At 43.7% G+C, this 18791-nt stretch overlaps 1 protein-coding gene across 1 annotated transcript in view; it reads right to left on the reverse strand.

Annotated features, from left to right (window-relative positions):
* Positions 1–17814, reverse strand: part of Utp6 (UTP6 small subunit processome component) — a 37937-nt gene extending 20123 nt beyond the window's left edge. Inside the window, exons 1-9 of the mRNA XM_045158629.1 lie at positions 17600–17814; positions 15013–15097; positions 12585–12626; positions 10572–10664; positions 9786–9833; positions 9142–9205; positions 5679–5797; positions 1800–1877; positions 73–154 (exon numbers count right to left, since the gene is read on the reverse strand). Coding sequence (XP_045014564.1) covers positions 73–154; positions 1800–1877; positions 5679–5797; positions 9142–9205; positions 9786–9833; positions 10572–10664; positions 12585–12626; positions 15013–15097; positions 17600–17691 — 703 coding nt within the window. The 5' untranslated portion in view covers positions 17692–17814. The remainder of the gene's footprint in view (positions 1–72; positions 155–1799; positions 1878–5678; positions 5798–9141; positions 9206–9785; positions 9834–10571; positions 10665–12584; positions 12627–15012; positions 15098–17599) is intronic.
* Between the last annotated feature and the right edge of the window lie 977 nt (positions 17815–18791).

Below are 18791 nucleotides of genomic sequence, written 5' to 3' on the forward strand. Positions count from 1 at the left end.
TTAGCCAATAGCTCTTTCTATTATACATCGAATGCTTCACATTCCTGCTGCAAATATTCCAATGTTACCTACCTTTAATTTTGCTTATAGAATTTTTATAGATGATCCTTGCAAACTCGCCATTAAGGATTTCTTCAGAATGATCAAAATTCCCCTACAAAGTTTACATTAAACATAACTTAAAAGGGGGTAACAATAAGTTAAAAATCACCCAGGAGAGATGGCTTAGTGATTAAGGTGCATGCCAGCAAAGCCAAGGAACCCAGGTTTGATTCACCAGTACCCACATAAGCCAGACAGACAAAGTGAGCATATATCTGGAGTATACTGACAATGCCTAGGAGACCCTGTCATGCCCATTTTCTCTGTCTGTCTGTCTCCCCCACCCCAAATAAATGAATAAATAAATATTTACCAAAAAATGGGCATGGTGACGCACACCTTTAATCCCAGTACTTGGGAGGCACAGGTAGGAGGATCACTGTGATTTGGAGGCCAACGTGACACTACATATTGAATTCCAGGTCAGCCTGAGCTAGAGTGAGACCTTAACTTAAAAAACTAAAGAAAAAAAGCAGCTAGGCATGGTGGCGCACTCCTGTAAGCTTACCACTTGGGAGACACAGGTAGGAGGATGGTATTGAGTTCAAGGTCAGCCTGAAACTACACAGTGAACTTCAGGTCAGCTTAGACTAGAGTAAGACCCTACCTCAAAAAAAAAAAAAAAAAAAAAAAAACCAGTAAACTCAGTGGTTCAGCAAATTGAACTTAGACAAAATCTTTTTCGATCTTTTTCTAAATTCTGATTTCAGGCTAGCCTCAAACTCACTACATACTCAGAGATGACTTCAAATTTCTGATCTGCCTGCTTCTACCTGCCAAGGGCTAGGATTGACATACCCAGCAGAAAATCTTTTCTGTCACTGTGTCTACCTGGATGTAGAGAAATAAACTCCCCATGAAAAGTATTGCAATGGTATTGTATATATGTAAGTAGAATGATAAAGATGGGGAGGTAATATGATGGAGAATGGAATTTCAAAGGGGAAAGTGCGGGGGGGGGGGCGGTTTATTACCATGGGATAATTTTTATAATCATGGAAAACGCTAATAAAAATTGTGGAAAAAGGGCTGGAGAGATGGCTTAGTGGTTAAGCGCTTGCCTGTGAAGCCTAAGGACACCGGTTCGAGGCTCGACTCCCCAGGTCCCACGTTAGCTAGATGCACAAGGGGGCGCACGCGTCTGGAGTTCGTTTGCAGAGGCTGGAAGCCCTGGTGCACCCATTCTCTCTTTCTCCCTCTATCTGTCTTTCTCTCTGTGTCTGTCACTCTCAAATAAATAAATAAATAATTTTTAAAAAATTAAAAAAAAATTGTGAAAAAAGTATTGCAATGATCAGTGAAAATTTTGAACACCAATTAGTAAAAATATCTATCTTAAAAGCATAAAACTGGGCTAGAGAAAATGGCTTAGTGGTTGAGATGTTTGCCTGCAAACTCAAAGGACCCAGGTTCAACTCTCCAGGACCCATGTAAGGCAGATACACAAAGCAGCGCATGCATCTGCACTTCATCTGCAACAGCTGGAGGCCCTAACATGCGCATTCTCTATCTGCCTCTTTCTCTCTCCCTCTCTTTAAAAGCACAAAACTATTTATTATGTTATTACTAAGATCATTAAATTACACCAACTCTAAATGTACCTTTAAGTTGGAAAATATGATATTAAATTGGAAAGGAAAATATACCCCAAACCTAAGCAGGCTCAAAAGACAAGTGACAATACATTAGGCTCATACCATATCCATGTCAGCTTTTTCAAATTCTTGCTTTTCCTTTCTCAGTTTCTCAGCATTCATCAGCTCCATGCGAAAGTACTGCAAAAAGGAAGTAGTGAGCAACAATCCTTAGATACACTTTTTTCAATTAGAAAACATTCAAGGTGTCTTTTATATAACTCATAAATAACAGATACAGGAAGTCAGGGAAGTATACTTATTTTAATATTTTTATTATTTATTTATTTGAGATAGAAAGAAACAGACAGGGCTGGAGAGATGGCTTAGTGGTTAAGACATTTGCCTGCAAAGCCAAAGGATCCTGGTTTGATTCTCCAGGACCCACATAAGCCATATGCACAAGGGGGCACTTGCATATGGAGTTTGTCTGCAGTGGCTGGAGGCCCTGGCACGCCCATTCTCTCTCATCCTTCCTCTGCCTCTTTCTCTCTCAAATAAATAAATTAAATTAATTAAATTTAAGAAGAGACAAGATGCAGGCGTGGTGGCACAATCCTTTAATCCCATCACTTGGGGGCAGAGGTAGGAGGAGTGTCATGACTTCAAGGCCACCCTGAGACTACAAAGTGAATGCCAGGTCAGTCTGAGCTAGAGCAGGACACTACCTCCAAAAACCAAAAAAAAAAAGAAAACACAAAGAGAGACAGACAGAAAGAAAATGGACAGCCAGGGCTTCCAGCCACTGCAAACAAATTCAAAACCGTGGGTACTGGGGAAACAAGCCCAGTCCTTATGCTTTGCAGGCAGGCAGCTCAGCCATACACACATTTTACTCTGTCATGAAATTACTAGTATTGACAAGGCAGGGTGAAAATGAGATTTTAAGCTTGAAGTTCTTTTGACATGCAAACTGAGGGTGTTAGTCAAAATTTTTTGAGGGCTAGAGAGACAGTTTAATGGTTAAGGTGCTTTCCTGCAATTCCAAAGGACCTAGGCTTGATTCCCCAGTACCCACACAAAGCCAGATACACAAGGTGACTCATACATCTAGATTTTTTTGCAGTGACTAGAGGAGACCCTAGCACGTCCATCCATTCTCTCTATCTGCCTTTTTCTTCTTCCCCCCCCTTCTCAAATAAATAAATAAAATATATTTTTTAATTTTTTAATGTTTTGGTACACTATAACTTCACAACTCAAAAAGCAGTAATGTCTGAAAGCCAGACATGGGACTGCATGCCTTTAATCCCAGTACTTGGGAGGCAGACGTAGGAGGATCGCAGCAAGTTTGAGGCCACCCTGAGACTACACAGAGAATTCCAGATCAGCCAGAGTAAGACACTACCTAGAAACACAAAAAAGAGGGGCTGGAGAGATGGCATAGCAGTAAAGGCACTTGACTGTGAAACCTAAGGACCACGTTTGACTCTCCAGATACCATGTAAACCAGATGCATATAGGTAAGGCAAGAGCAGGGTTGCAAATACCCACTAGGTGGGGCAACTATCAGGAGTTCAATTGCTGTGTCTCAGGCCCTGGTGCACCAATTCTTTCTAAGTCTCTCACTGTCTCAAAAATAAAAAATAAATAGACCTGGAGAGATGGCTAGTGGTTAAGACATTTGACTGCCAAAGCCAAAGGATCCCAGTTCAATTCTCCAGCACCACAAAGGCCAGATGCACAAAGGGGTACACGAATATGGAGTTCATTTGCAGTGGCTGGAGGCGCTGGTGTGCCCGTTCTCTCCCTCCCTCCCTCCCTCTCTCTCTGCCTCTTTCTCTCTCCTGAATAAATTAATTAATTAATTAAACATATTTTTAAAAATATAAATAATGGGCTGGAGAGATGGCTTAGTGGTTAAGCACTTGCCTGTGAAGCCTAAGAACCCCAGTTTGAGGCTCAATTCTCCAGGACCCATGTTAGCCAGATGCACAAGGGGACGCACGCATCTGGAGTTCGTTTGCAGTGGCTGGCAGCCCTGGCGCGCCCATTCTCTCTCTCTCTCTATAGCTCTCAAATAAATAAATAAAAATAAACAATACACATACACACACACATTTATACATAATAATTTTTTTTAAAAAGCTGGGTGTAGTAGCACATGCCTTTAATCCCAGCAGTTGGGAGGCAGAGGTAGGCGAATTGCTATGAGTAAAAGGCCATTCTGAGACTACATAGTGAATTCCAGGTCAGCCTCTGCTAGAGCAAACAATCCTACCTTGAAAAACCAAATAAATAAATAACTAAAAATAAAAATAAAAAGGGCTGGATAGATGGCTTAGTAGTTAAGGTGCTGCCAGTGAAATCTGGACCAAGGTTTGATTCCCCAGTACCCACATAAGCCAGAAGCACAAGATGGTACATGCAACTAGGGTTTATTTGCAGTGGCTAGAGGTCCTGGAGTGCCCATATATATATTCATTCTCTCTCTGTGTTTTTGTTTATTTACTTGAAGCTGTGAAGTCTAGTCCTAAAAGGAAGAGAAGAACAAACATGTTGCAGTGAGCTTAATCCAGTTGACAAATATATGTTTATCATTTAACAATGAAGTCTCTACAGGTAACTTCATGACCTAATCCATGTATGTTAAAAGCACAAAAAAGGCTGACTGGGTAGTCTGGACCTCTATCCTCATTGAGTGATAAAAACGCAGAGCAGAACTGGAAGATAGCTCCGTGGCCAAAGACCTTCCTTTGTAAAGCCTGTCAGCCCAAGTTCAATTCTCCAACACCCATGTAAAGCCATTCTGCAGCAGCAAGAGACTTCCTCAGAGAGAGGAGAGCACAGGCGGGTGTGGTGGCATAGGCTGTTAATCACAGCACTGAGGAAGCTGAGGTAGGAAGATCACCATGAGTTCCAGGCCGCCCTGAGACTACATAGCGAATTCTAGGACAGCCTGGGTCTGAGTGAGACCCTACCTCAACAAAAGTAAATAAAAAAACCAAAAGAGGGTTGTAGAGATGGCTTAGTGGTTAAGGCGTTTTCCTGTGAACCCCAAGGACAAAGGCTGATTCCCCAGGACCCACATGAGCCAGATGCACAAGGTGGTGCATACATCTGGAGTTCCTTTGCAATGGCTGGAGGCCCTGGTGCACCCATTCTTCTCTTTCTATCTGCCTGTTTCTCTCTCAAATTGATAACTATTTTTTTTTTCGAGGTAGGGTCTCACTCTAGCCCAGGCTGACCTAGAATTCACTATGTAGTCTCAGGGTGGCCTCAAACTCATGGTGATCCTCCTACCTCTGCCTCCCAAATGCTGGGATTGATTAAAGGTGTGTGCCACCATACCTGGCTTAGTAACTTTATTAAAAATTTTTGAGGGCTGGAGAGATGGCTTAGCGGTTAAGCGCTTGCCTGTGAAGCCTAAGGACCCCGGTTCGAGGCTCGGTTCCCCAGGTCCCACGTTAGCCAGATGCACAAGGGGGCGCACGCGTCTGGAGTTCGTTTGCAGAGGCTGGAAGCCCTGGCGCGCCCATTCTCTCTCTCCCTCTATCTGTCTTTCTCTCTGTGTCTGTCACTCTCAAATAAATAAATAAAAAATTTAAAAAAAAAATTTTTGATTTATTTAAAAAATTATGAAAGGGTAAATAAATAAATAAAATATACCACACCACATTTTTTTTTAAAATTTTTATTTATTTATTTATTTGAGAGCGACAGACACAGAGAGAAAGACAGATAGAGGGAGAGAGAGAGAATGGGCGCGCCAGGGCTTCCAGCCTCTGCAAACGAACTCCAGACGCATGCGCCCCCTTGTGCATCTGGCTAACGTGGGACCTGGGGAACCGAGCCTCGAACCGGGGTCCTTAGGCTTCACAGGCAAGCACTTAACCGCTAAGCCATCTCTCCAGCCCCACCACACCACATTTTTAACAGTATTTGTCCTCAATATGTCATCATGAGATATCACTCTCTCATCCTATGTACACAAACACTCACTTCTTGATAGAGTTTTGGGCACTCAGGGTGAAAGCGTAAAGCCCGAAGGAAGAGCTGCCTTGCACTCTCTGAGGACAGGCGATCCTCCATTTCCCATTTGGCTGCCATTATCCACAAAGCTGTAAGTGAAAAAACAACAGATTTCATTTCAGTAAATGAATCAAGCGAGGTTTGAAAAGATAAATGCTCCTATTCTTGTATCTAATGAATTTCTTTATCTTACAATAGGGAGAAAGGAGATGCACACAGGGAATTCCTAAGGGCAATGCTTGATGGCCAGGTGTAGTGGGGCACACGTTTAATCACAGCACTTGGGAAGCAGAGGTAGGAGTATCACACTGAATTCAAGGCCACTTTGAGACAACATAGTGAATGCCAGGTCAGCCTGGGCTAGAGTGAGACCCTACCTCAAAAAATAAAATAAAGCCGGGTGTGGTGGTGCACGCCTTTAATCCCAGAACTCAAGGCAGAGGTAGGAGGATTGCTGTGAGTCCCAGGCAACCCTGAGACTACACAGTGAATTCCAGGTCAGCCTGGGCTAGAGTGAGACCCTACCTTAACCCCTCCCCCGCAAAAAAAGTAGCACATGCATCTGGAGTTCCATTTGCAGTGACTAGAGACCCTGGCACACCCACCCATATATACATATATATATATACATATATATATGCATATGTATATATATATATTCTCCCTCCCCCTCCCTCTCCCTCTCTCTCTGTGCCAGCAAATAAATAAACGTTTTTTAAAAATAAACACATAAGCAGGAAATAGTGGTGCACGCCTTTAATCCCAGCACTCAGGAGGCAGAGTTAGGAGGATTGCCGTGAATTCCAGACCACCCTGAGAATACATAGTGAATTCCAAGTAAGCCTGAGCTAGAGAGAGATCCTACCTCAGAAAATCAAAAAAATAAAAATAAAGAATGAACACGTTTTGTGCTGGAGAGATATCTTAGGGCTTAAGGCACTTGCCTGTGAAGCCTAAGGACCCAGGTTCAATTACCCAGTACCAACATAAGCCAGATGCAGAAGGTGGCACATGTATCTGGAGTTCGTCTGCATTGGCTGGAGGCCCTGGCGTGCCCATTCTCTCTATATATCTGCCTCTTTCTCCCTCTCTCTCAAAATAAATAACAAAAATTAAAATTTAAAGAAAAAAGTTTTAGCCATGCATGGTGGTACACACACCTTTGATCCCAGCACGAGGGAAGCAGAAGTAGGAGAATCACTGAGTTTGAGGTCATCCTGAAGTAAATTCCAGCTCAATCTGGGCTATAGTAAAACCCTACCTTGAAAAAAAAAAACAAAACACCACACTTTGTCTTTCTAAATAGAAAATTAATCTAAAAACTTTCTAAAACCTTTACTACATAATGCCGGACATAGTGGCACACACCTTTAATCCCAGCACTCAGAAGGCAGAGGTAGGAGGACTGCCGTGAGTTCGAGGCCAGCCTGAAACTACACAGTGAATTCCAGGTCAGCCTAAGCTAGAGACCGTACCTTGAAAAACAGAAAATAAATAAAATACAGCAGGGCTATAGAGATGGCTTAGTGGTTAAGGCACTTGCCTACAAAGCCTAAAGACCCATGTTCAACTCTTGAGATCTCTCGTAAGCCAGTCGCACAGGGTGGCACACACGCAAGATCGCACACGGGCACAGGGTGGCACACACGCAAGATCGCACACGGGCACAGGTGACACACACGCAAGATCGCACACGGGCACAGGGTGGCACACACGCAAGATCACACACGGGCACAGGGTGGCGCACACGCAAGATCGCACACGGGCACAGGTGGCACACATGCAAGATCGCACACGGGCACAGGGTGGCACACACGCAAGATCGCACACGGGCACAGGTGGCACACACGCAAGATCGCACACGGGCACAGGTGGCACACACGCAAGATCGCACACGGGCACAGGTGGCACACACGCAAGATCGCACACGGGCACAGGGTGGCACACACGCAAGATCGCACACGGGCACAGGTGGCACACACGCAAGATCGCACACGGGCACAGGGTGGTGCACACGCAAGATCGCACACGGGCACAGGGTGGCACACACGCAAGATCGCACACGGGCACAGGGTGGCACACACGCAAGATCGCACCCGGGCACAGGGTGGCACGAACATCTGGAATTATAGTGGCTGAAGGCCCAGGCATGCCAACTCACACTCCTTCTTGTACATGCATTTACTACCAGCATTGGGGAGGCAGAGGTGAGACTGCTGTGAGTTCAAGGCCACCCTCAGACTACATAGGGAATTCCGGGCAGCATGGGGTAGAATAATACCCTACCTTGAAAAGCCAAATAAATAAATGCAAACAAAACAATCTTTTTGTGTGTGTTTCATTTTGTTTTGTTTTTTGAGGTAGGGTCTCACTCTAGCCCAGCCTGACCTGGAATTTACAACATAGTCTCAGGGTGGCCTTGAACTTAAGGAAATCCTCCTACCTCTGCCTCTGGAGTACTGGGATTAAAGACATATACCACCACACCTGGATGAGACAAAATGTTAATGTTATCTTGCTGTATCCTTCTACAGATAAAACAGAGCCAAATGTAGCATATATGAGTCATATGTAGTATAAAATGTCTGGTGAAGCCACAAATACTCTAAGAATAAGTACAGGAATATGTCCACCAGAGAACAGTATGCCATTTACTCATTATTCACATGAGAAATCTTACCTACATTGTGCCAGCCAACTTTATAAATTTGTACTAACAGGGCTGAGGAGATGGTCTAGAGGTGAAGGCACTTGTCTACAAAGCCAAAGGACCATGGCTCAATTACCCAGGACCCACACAATCCAAATACACAACATGGACCATGTGTCTCCAGTTCCTTAGTAGTGGTTGGAGGTCCTAGCAAACCCATTCTCTCCATATATCAGCCTCATTTTCTCTCTCTCATAAATAAAAATAAAATAAACAAGCATATTTTAGCTGGGCATGGTGGTACACAGCTTCACTTCCAGTACTCAGGAGGCAGAGGTAGGAGGACAGACTGAGTTCCAGGCCACCCAGGGACTATATAATGCATTCCAGGTCAGCCTGAAGTGAGACCCTACCTCAAAAAACCAAAAAAGGAAAAAGGAAAACAAAGCTGGGCGTGGTGGCACACACCCAGTATCCCAGCACATGGGAGGCCACCCTGAGACTACATAGTGAAAGCCACGTCAGCTTGAGCTAGAGTGAGACCCTACCTTGAAAAATAAAAATTAAAAGAAAATTTAAATAGATCAATAGGTATAGACAGACAGAAAGAATCCTTGTCCACAGATAAAACGTGGCACAGGAAGTAGTTTTGCTAATGCTAACTGCCTAAGCTTAAATCCTACAAATACTCTCTCTTAAACTCATCACACAAGATAAATTTTAAGATTATATGAGTCTAAACAAAATGTAGGAAAAAACAAACTAATGAGAATTTCATCATACCTGGCTTGTTTGAATGAATGGCCAGCATAGCAGAGAATACTTTGCTAAGTTGAGCTTTAGTAGCCTGTAAAAGAAGAATTAAAAAAAACTACTTCCTGCAATGACAAGTCATTGCTATTAATCTGTAAGCAATATAAAAAATATTCTCACCAACTGTAAAACTCAAATGAACAATAACTGCTATTAGGACATACCAGAAAATACAGACACACTTGTGGCTTTTCTACTGAAATCGCTAAACATAAATGGTCTACCTAATTTTATAAATTGAGAAGCATGCATAACAATTTTTTTTTCTTTTCTTTTGTTTCTTTTTTTTCCCCGTGACAGGGTCTCACTCTAGCTCAGGCTGACCTAGAATTCACTATGTAGTCTCAGGGTGGCCTCGAACTCTCGGCAATCCTCCTACTTCTGCCTTCCAAGTGCTGGGATTAAAGGTGTGCACCACCACGCCAGGCCATGACAATTATTTTCATTTACATAGCTCTATGAATGTTACACTGAAGTCCAGTTTAGCCTTCCAAGGTTCTTTTCCTATTAGTTAACCTTATACTTCTGCAGAAAACTTGGAATTCAGTAACAAAGTATGATGCTTAAATGCTTATTAACAAAAAGAAGAGGAAGCAATAAATAGCTTTACTTACCCATTTCTTACAAAACACTACATAAGATAGCCAAAGTTGAACATCATCCTGCAAGAAAAGAGCTGTAGTAAGCTGCCCAAACTTGACCTTAACATGTAAGACTCCTTTGCATGAATTCACTCCATTGAGAACAGGTCAATTTCAGTGTGTCAATACACTCTCCAGGGTATGAGACTCTTCCTAACCCAAGGCCTTGATCTCTAAACCATTCTAATACAAGCTGACCTCCACTTCTACCCACCAAGCCCCAAAAGAACATATTTGTCTACCCAGTTTGTTCAGAGTAGTTCTGAAAAGGTCTCAACCAGGCGCAGAAACAATATTTTAAGGGCTGGAGGAATGGCATAGCAGTTAAGGTGCGTGCCAACAAAACCACAGAATTCAGTCCCCAGGACCCATGTAAGCCAGGAGCACATAGTGCAGCATGCATCACAAGCATCTGGAGTTCATTTGTGGCAGCTGGGGCCCTGGCACACCCATTCTCTCACTCTCTCTAATAGATGAATAAAAATGTGTAAACTTTACATTCTCAGAAAGCAAAAGTACTTCCCATTATGCCAAATTACTAAGGTATGACTCCTACATTTATCTTCACCTCCAAGTCCTCAGTGGACTTTAGAGACACTCAACTATCTCCAAGTGATTTTCTAAACGCTAATAATGTACTAAACTTACAGAAAAAGAATAAAGTAGTAAGATCACCTTTCATAATGGCATTTGAATACGCAGCTCATAACTGTATACAATATATCCCCACATCTCTTCAAGTATGCGCTCATCACTTACTTTCCACTTTGCTGAAGCACGTCCAAAAATACCTTGTACCCGGTGTACAATAGAATGCTCAATCTCGTCTTTCTTAAATGAATATTTAATGCGCTAAAATGGGACAAAAAAAAAGCCTTAGTTTTATCCAAAGTAGTCACACTTACCTTTGTTTACTCTCTTAAAATATATTTATTTATTTATTTATTTATTTGAGAGAGAGGGAGGGAGGGAGGGAATGGGCACAGCAGGGCCTCCAGCCACTACAAACTCCAGATGCATGCATCACCTTGTGCATCTGGCTTATGTGGGTCCTGGGAAATCAAACTGAGGTTCTTTGGCTTTGCAGGCAAGTGCCTTAACCTTTCAGCCAACTCTCCAGCCCAACCTTTTTTTCTTTTTGGTTTTTCAAGGTAGGGTCTTGCTGTAGCCCAGGCTGGCCTGCAATTCACTATGTAGTCTCAGGGTGGCCTCAAACTCACAGCAATTCTCGCCTCCTGAGTGCTGTGATTATAGGCGTATGCCACCACGTCTAGCCCAACTTTTTTTTTTAAGGTAAGGTCTTACCCTACCCCTAGCTGACCTGGACCTCACTCTGTAGGCCCAGGCTGGTCTCAAACTCACTGGAATCCTCCCACCTCTGCCTGCCAGTGCTGGGTTAAAAGGCATGTACTACCACAACTGGCTTTTTTTTTTTTTAAGGTAGGGTCTCACTGTTGACCAGGCTGAACCCATGACCAAGGCGATCCTACCTCTGCCTCTCAAGTGCTGGGATTAAAGGCGTGTGCAACCACACCAGCAGGCCACATTTTTTAACAGTCCTGATGATGTACAGAGGAACTCATTTGGTAGTGTGCTAGCCTAGTATACTTGAAGTCTTGGGCTCAACTCCCAGCACCACACAAATCAGGTATGGTGGCAAGCAGCTGGAATCCCAGCACTTGGGAGCCAGATGTGAGAACATCAGGAGTCTGAGGTTTTCCTCAGCTACACAGTAAGTTTGAGGTCAGCCTGGAATACATGACACCTGTCTCAACGACCAAAAAGAAAAGTTCTGACAAAGGAAACTAATTACAAATGTCCAGTGTGAGCACAACACAGTTTTTCAATATTGCCTCCCAAGTCTAAGTTCTACCTATGAATCCACCTGCTTAGTTCTATATTTTTTTCCAGCTTACAAAAAAAATTGAGTGGGCCATGGTGGTGCTTGCCTTTAATCCCAGCACTCTGGAAGAAGAGATATAAGGAACACTATGAGTTCACGGCCACCCTAAGACTACATAGTGAATTCCAGGTCAGCCCGGACTAGAGAGTGAGACTCTGCCTAGAAAAAAAAAAAAGAAGGAAAAATTGAAGTATGCCGGGCATGGTAGCACCCACCTTTAATCCCAGCATTCAGGAGGCAGAGGTAGGAGGATCGCCATGAGTTGAAGGCCACCCTGAGACTACATAGTGAATTCCAGGCCAGCCCGGGCTACAGTTAAGACTCTACCTCAACCGGCACCCCCTCACACCAAAAAAAATTTTTTAAAGCAAAACAACAACAACAAAAACCATTAAAGGAAATTGAAGTAGGGGATTACTAAGCAGCTAAAAGTACTTGTTTGCCTAAAAAAAAAAAAAAAAAAAATTGGAAAAGGACACGAATGGTGGCACATGCCTTTAATCACAGCACTCAGGAAGCAGATGTAGGACTGCCTGAGACTACAGAGTAAATTCCAAATAAGCCTACTTCCCAGGAATAAGATACTACCTAAAAAAAAAAAAAAAAAATTGGGCTGGAGAGAAGGCTTACTGTTTAAGGCTTTGGCCTGAGAAGCCTAAGGACCCAAGTTCCACTCCCCACTACCTATGTAAGCCAGGTGCACAGGGCAGCACATGCATCTGGGTTCATTTGCAGTGGCTAGAGGCCCTGGCATGCCCATTGTCTGTCTGTCTGTCTGTCTTTCTTTCTTTCTTTCTCTCTCTCTCTCTCTCAAATAAATAAATATTGAAATACATAAATAAAAATTTTTAAAAATTAAATTGACTTACTGCTCGTCTTCTCTGGATCAGCTCCAAAAGGTTAATTTCATACTATGGGGGGAAAATACAAAGAAATAGAAGTGTGAAAAAGTATACTCTTTAAACACTTAAAGTAAAAATTGGGAACATAAAAAAGAAGGCAATTCAGTAACGGAAAGCAGAATTTATAATAAATGTCTAGAAGTCACTAAAATTTAGCCCCCCAAAAGCCTGAGTTCACTGTAAATTCACCCCCCAAAAAGCCAGAGTTCAATAAAAACTCCTCTTACCTATATAACTTACAAACACTGACAGTATTATTAATCAGCTCATACACACCAAGAATTAAACCAGCAGATTACTAACAAGAAACTTAAAAAAAAAATTTGCAATGCTTATAATATCAATCTATTTTTAAACATCTGTTTCTTTGTTTGTTTGTTTATGTACAAGCAGAAGAAGATAAAAGAGAGGAAGAGGGAATGGGAGCACCAGGACTCCAGCCACTGAAACAGACTCCAGATTCATGTTCTACTTTGTGCATGTGGCTTTATGTGGGCATTGGGAAACTTCACACAGGTTGTTAGGCACTGTTGGCAAGTGCCTTAACCACTGAGCCATCTCTCCAGCCAGGACTATTTTTTCATGTATGCGTGTACATGTATGCATGTGTGTTTACCTGTGTGCATATGTGCACTTGGGAGGGAAGGATTGCCTTGAGTTCAAGGCCACCCTGAGACTACATAATGAATTCCAGGTCAGCCTGGGCTACAGCAAGACCCTACCACAAAAACAAAAAACAAAACAGAACAAAACTATATTGGCAGCTAAGAGAGATGGTTTACCAGTTAAGGCACTTGCCTGCAAAGCCTAAAGACCCATGTTCAAATCTCCAGATCCCACATAAGTCAGATGCACAAAGGTGAGGCAAATACAAGGTTGCACATGCCCACTAGGTGGCCCAAGCTTCTGGAGATTCAATTTCAGTGGCGGAAGCCCTGGTGTGCCAATTGTCTCTTTCTCTCTCTAAAATAAAAAGTAATAATAATTTTAAAAACTATGTTGGGGTGGGGTGGGGGCTGACGAGATGGCTCAATAGTTAAGGCATTTGCCTGCAATGCCTAATGAGCTGGGTTTGATTTCCCAGTATCCACTAAAGCCAGATACACAGTGCTGCATGTGTCTGGAGTTCGCGTGCAGCGGCTACTAGAAGGCCTGGTATACCCATTCATCCTCTCTCCCTGCTAATAAATAACAACTCAATCAATAAAACTTTTAAAAAATGTACAGTACACAACTTCAACCCCAACACTTAGTAGGCATATCACAGTGAGTTCAAGGCCACCATGGAACTACAGAATGAGTGCCAGGTCAGCCTGGGCTAGAGTAACCCCCAAACCTCAAAAATAAATAAACAAACAAATAAATAAACCTTTGTCTGGGCTACAGAGATGGCTCAGCAGTTAAGGCACTTGTTGGCCTAAAGGCCGGGGTTCAATTCTCCAGTGCCAGATACACAGAGTGGCACAGTTCATTTGCAGTGACATGATGCCCTGGCACACTCTCACTCTATCTCTCTCTTCTTGCAAATAAACAAATAAAAATATTTTTTAAAGGACTGGAAGCTAGGTGTGATGGCACACACCTTTAATCCCAGCACCTGGGAAGCAGAGGTAGAAGGATGGCCGTGAGTTCAAGACAACCATTAGACTGCCTAGTGCTTTCCAGATCAGCCTGGGCTAAAGCAAGACTCTACCTAAAAAAAAAAAATAAATAAATAAAAAATAAAAATAAAGAATAAATAAATAAAAAGGGCTGGAGAACGGGGCATGCTGGCACATGCCTTTAATCCCAGCACTCAGGAAAAAGAGGTAGAAGGATCACCAGGAGATCAAGGCCACCCTGAGACTACACATTGAATTCCCAGTCAGTCTGAGATAAAGTTAGACCTGATCTCAAAAAACAGACAGACAGATGGGTTGGGGAAATGGCTTAGCGGTTAAGGTATTTGCCTGTGAAATCTAAGAACCCCGGTTCAATTCCCCAGGACCCACATAAGCCAGATGCACAAGGGGGTACATGCGTCTGGAGTTCATTTGCAGTGGCTGGAAGGCCTGGCGTGCCCATTCTCTCTCTCTCTCTCTCTGCCTCTTCCTCTTTCTCAAGTAAATAAATAAAATATAAAAAAAAGAAAAACAGATGGGCATTGTGGCACATGCCTTTAATCCCAGCACTTGGGAAGCTGAGATAGGAGGATCGCTGCGAGTTAAAGGCCACCCTGAGACTACATAGTGAATTCTAGGTTAGCCTGGGCTTGAGTGAGACCCTACCTCAAAGAAAAAAACACAAACTACCATGTAAGACCAACAATTCTAGAATCCTGCAAAAAATTGATGTTAAACTTATCACTCCCTGATTTAAAATTTGTGAGGGGATTAAAAGTAATGAAATCACTTACTTGAACATAATTAATGAAATCTTCCTTGAAAAGGGCTCTTCTCTGTATCTTGTATTCTAGATCAGAAGCCTTCTTAATGATAGCCCTGGAGAGAAAGCCATTTAAACTATAACACTTGAAAAATGCAAAAGTTAAATTAATTAATTTTATTCTGGATATTGATTTATTTATTTGCATGTGTATGTGTGCATGTATATGGGCACGACACTATTTTTTTTTTTTTTAGGGAGAGAAAATGGATACACTAGGGCCTCTTGCCATTGGGTACTGGGGAATTGAACTTGGGTTCTTAAGCTTTGCAGGCAAGCACCTTAACCACTAAGCCATCTCTCCAGCCCACACGTGTCACTGTTTCTTGCTACTGCAAATGAATGCCAGGCACATGCACCACTTTACAGTTTAACAGTTAAGGCGTTTTCCTACAAAGCCTAAGGACCCAGTTTCGATTCCCATTTACCCACATAAGCCAGATGCACAAGGTAGCACGTGCATCTGGAATTTGTTTGCAGTGGCTAGAGCCCCTGGTGCACCCATTCTCATCTCTCTCGCTCTCTCTCAAATAAATAAATAAATACATAATTTCAAAAGAAAGAAGAGAGAGAGAGAAAGGAAGGAAGGAAGGAAGGAAGGAAGAGAGGGAAGAAGGGAGGGAGGGAGGGAGGAAGGAAGAAAAGAAAGAAAGACAGACGGATGGAAGGAAGCAAGAAGCCAGACATGATGGTGCACAACTTTAATCCCAGAACTTGGGAGGCAAAGGTAGGTGGATTGCCATGAGTTCAAGGTCACCCTGAGACTACACAGTGAATTCCAGGTCAGCCTGGGCTAGAGCGAGAGCCTGTCTTCAAAAGCCAAAAAGAAAATCTTAGGGGAAAAAAAGAAAAAAAAAAGATCTGGGAAGATGGCTCAGCAGTTAAGGCACTTGCCTGCAAAGCCTAACAATCCAAGTTTGATTCTCCAGTATCTACAAAAAGCCAGATGCACAAACTGGCATATGCATCTGGAGCTTACACCAGCTGGAGGCCCTGGAGCACCAATTCTCATTCATATTCTCTCTTTCTCTTTGCTTGCAAATAAATATTTTAAAAAAAAAAACCTAGTGAGCTGGAGCAATTGCTTAGCAGTTAGGGCACTTGCCTGAAAAGCCAAAGGACCCAGGTTCAATTCCCCAGGACCCACGTCTGAAGTTCGTTTGCAATGGCTGGAGGCCTTGGCACGCACCCATTCTCTCTCTATCTCTACCTTCCTTTCTCAAATAAATAAATAAAAATAAAACTATGGGGCTGGGCTGGGCGTAGTGGCACATGCCTTTAATCCCAGCACTGGGGAGGCAGAGGTAGGAGGATTGCTGAGTTTGAGGCTAGCCTGAGACTACACAGTGATTCCAGGTCAGCCTGGACTAGAGCTAGACACTACTTTGAAAAACCAAAGTAAATATATATATAAAATATTGCATATATATATGTAGTGTGTACACACACACACACACACACACACACACACACAGGGCCTGGCATGGTGGCACATGCCTTTAATCCCAGCACTTGGAAGACAGAGGTAGAAGGATCACTGTGAGTTCAGGGACAGCCTGAGACTACATAGTGAATTCCAGGTCAGCATGGGTTACAGGGAGACCCTACCATGAAAAACAAAAAATAAACATATGTACATTAAAAATAAGTACCTTTAAAAAAAAACTGGTAGGCTGGAGAAATTGCTCAGTGGTTAAAGGCACTTGCTTGCAAAGCCTGATGACCTGGGTTCCATTTCCCAATATACACATAAAGCCAGATGCACAAAGTGGCACAGGCATCTGGAGTTCATTTGCAGTGGCAGGAGGCCCTGGCATGTCCATTTTGTGTGTGTATGTGTGTCTGTTCTCTCTCCCTACCTCTCTCTCTCTCATAAACAAATAAATAAAATATTTTTTAAAACGAACTATTGAATGCCAACTATGTGCCATGCGCTTTGGCTGGGCTCTGAAGTTACGTACAAGATGGAATTCAATGGTCCCCAATCTACAAGTTTAAAAAGTCTTACTCATTCCTCCTAGGATTCCCTAGCAGTCTACCCGCATCTCCTGAACACTACATCCTAAACTCGTAGCTAACACTTTAACCAAAGTGCTTATTCTCTGATTTCCCCCGCTATTCTAAATGCCCCTAAACTCCTCTAACAGATAAGGACTGGTTGTACTTTCTGCCCTAAGCCCCGGTTCCCCTGCAGGGCTGTCATGTCTGGTGGGTCAAATGGACCGATCACCTTTCAATGGATCAAAGTTTAATTCTGGGCATCACCAAAGTCCGGCAAAAGACATTTCCCTCCCGGCGTGGTGGCGCACGCCTTTAATCCCAGCACTCGGGAGGCAGAGGTAGGAGGATGGCCATGAGTTCGGGACACCCTGAGATGACAGAGTGAATTCCAGGTCAGTCTGGGCTAGAGTGACACTCTACACAAAACAAAAAAAAAAAAAAAAAAAGAAAGAAAGAAAGAAAAGAAAAGAAAAGGCATTTCCCATGCACAACTCAAGTGTCCCCCACCCCGGCCGCTGCCACACCCGCCCCAATCCTTCGGGTCTCCGGGCTCTCACTTGATCTCCGCGTGACTGAACAGTCCGACGCGCTCCAGCTGCTCCAATTCGGGGATCCGGTCTTCGATGCGCTCCTGGATTATCTCCGCCATGAGGCTGGCACTTCACCACCGTAAGTCGTCAGCTTCTCCGCCCGCGGCAGGCACAGGAAGCGCCCACCTGGCAGTCAGGAGCTCTACCCTCTGGGCTACCTCAAACTTCACGTGCTGCCTGGGTCCCGCCCCTTCCGCTTCCGCCTTTGCGAATGGCCGTTTTGCTCCTGGGGCCCCGTCGCCTCCCTGTGGCGAACTGTGGTATTGCAGCGATGAGCCCCTCCCTGTCTCCCTCGCGGGGGGGAGGGGCGGGGCGGGGGAGGGGAGGGGCGGGGCGGGGGAGGGGCTAAGCGCCTGCGCTGCCAGACCCACGAGGATGGGTTGAAGCGCTTCTGGCTAAGGAGCACCAAGCACCTTTTTTACAGGATTTTGTTTGTTCTTGTTTTTTCGAGATAGGGTCTTGCTCCAGCCCATATGTAGTCTCAGACTGACCTGGAACGCATGGTGATACTCCTACCTCTACCTCCCAAATACTGTATTAAATGTGTGTGCCACCATGCCTAGCTTATTTTTTTATTGTATTTATTTATTAGACAGAGAGAGAGAGAGAGAGAGAGAGAGAGAGAGAGAGAGAGAGAGAGAGAGAGAACTGATGCGCCAGGGACTCCAGCCACTGCAAACGAGCTCCAGACGCATGAGCCACCTTGGGCATCTGGCTTACATTGGAACTGGGGAATAGAACCTGAGAACCTTAGGCTTTACAGGCAAGTGCCTTAACCTCTAAGCCAGCTCTCCAGCCCTGTTTGTTTTTTCTTTTTGTTTTGTTTTGGTTTGTTTTGGTTTTTGGTTTTAGGAGGTAGGGTTTCAATCTAGCTCAGGCTCTCCTGGAATTAAATATGTAGTATCAGGGTAGCCTCAAACTCATGCCCCCACAACATTATAGGCCATTACCGAGGCCCTTGGTTTCATGAATACCCTGTTTTAAGTTTTGAGTATCAGGGATGTATTCCCTCCCATGGAGTGGGCCTCCAGTCCAATTAGAGGGCAGCTGGGCTCCACCATGATAGACGTGCCACTATTGAACCTGTTGGCTCATTTGGCCTGGGCTGGCAAAATATAAAGCTTGCAGCGTCCACTGTTGAGTATCTTCACTGTTGATT

Source organism: Jaculus jaculus, chromosome 9 (assembly GCF_020740685.1).
Source record: "Jaculus jaculus isolate mJacJac1 chromosome 9, mJacJac1.mat.Y.cur, whole genome shotgun sequence".
NCBI lineage: Eukaryota > Metazoa > Chordata > Mammalia > Rodentia > Dipodidae > Jaculus > Jaculus jaculus.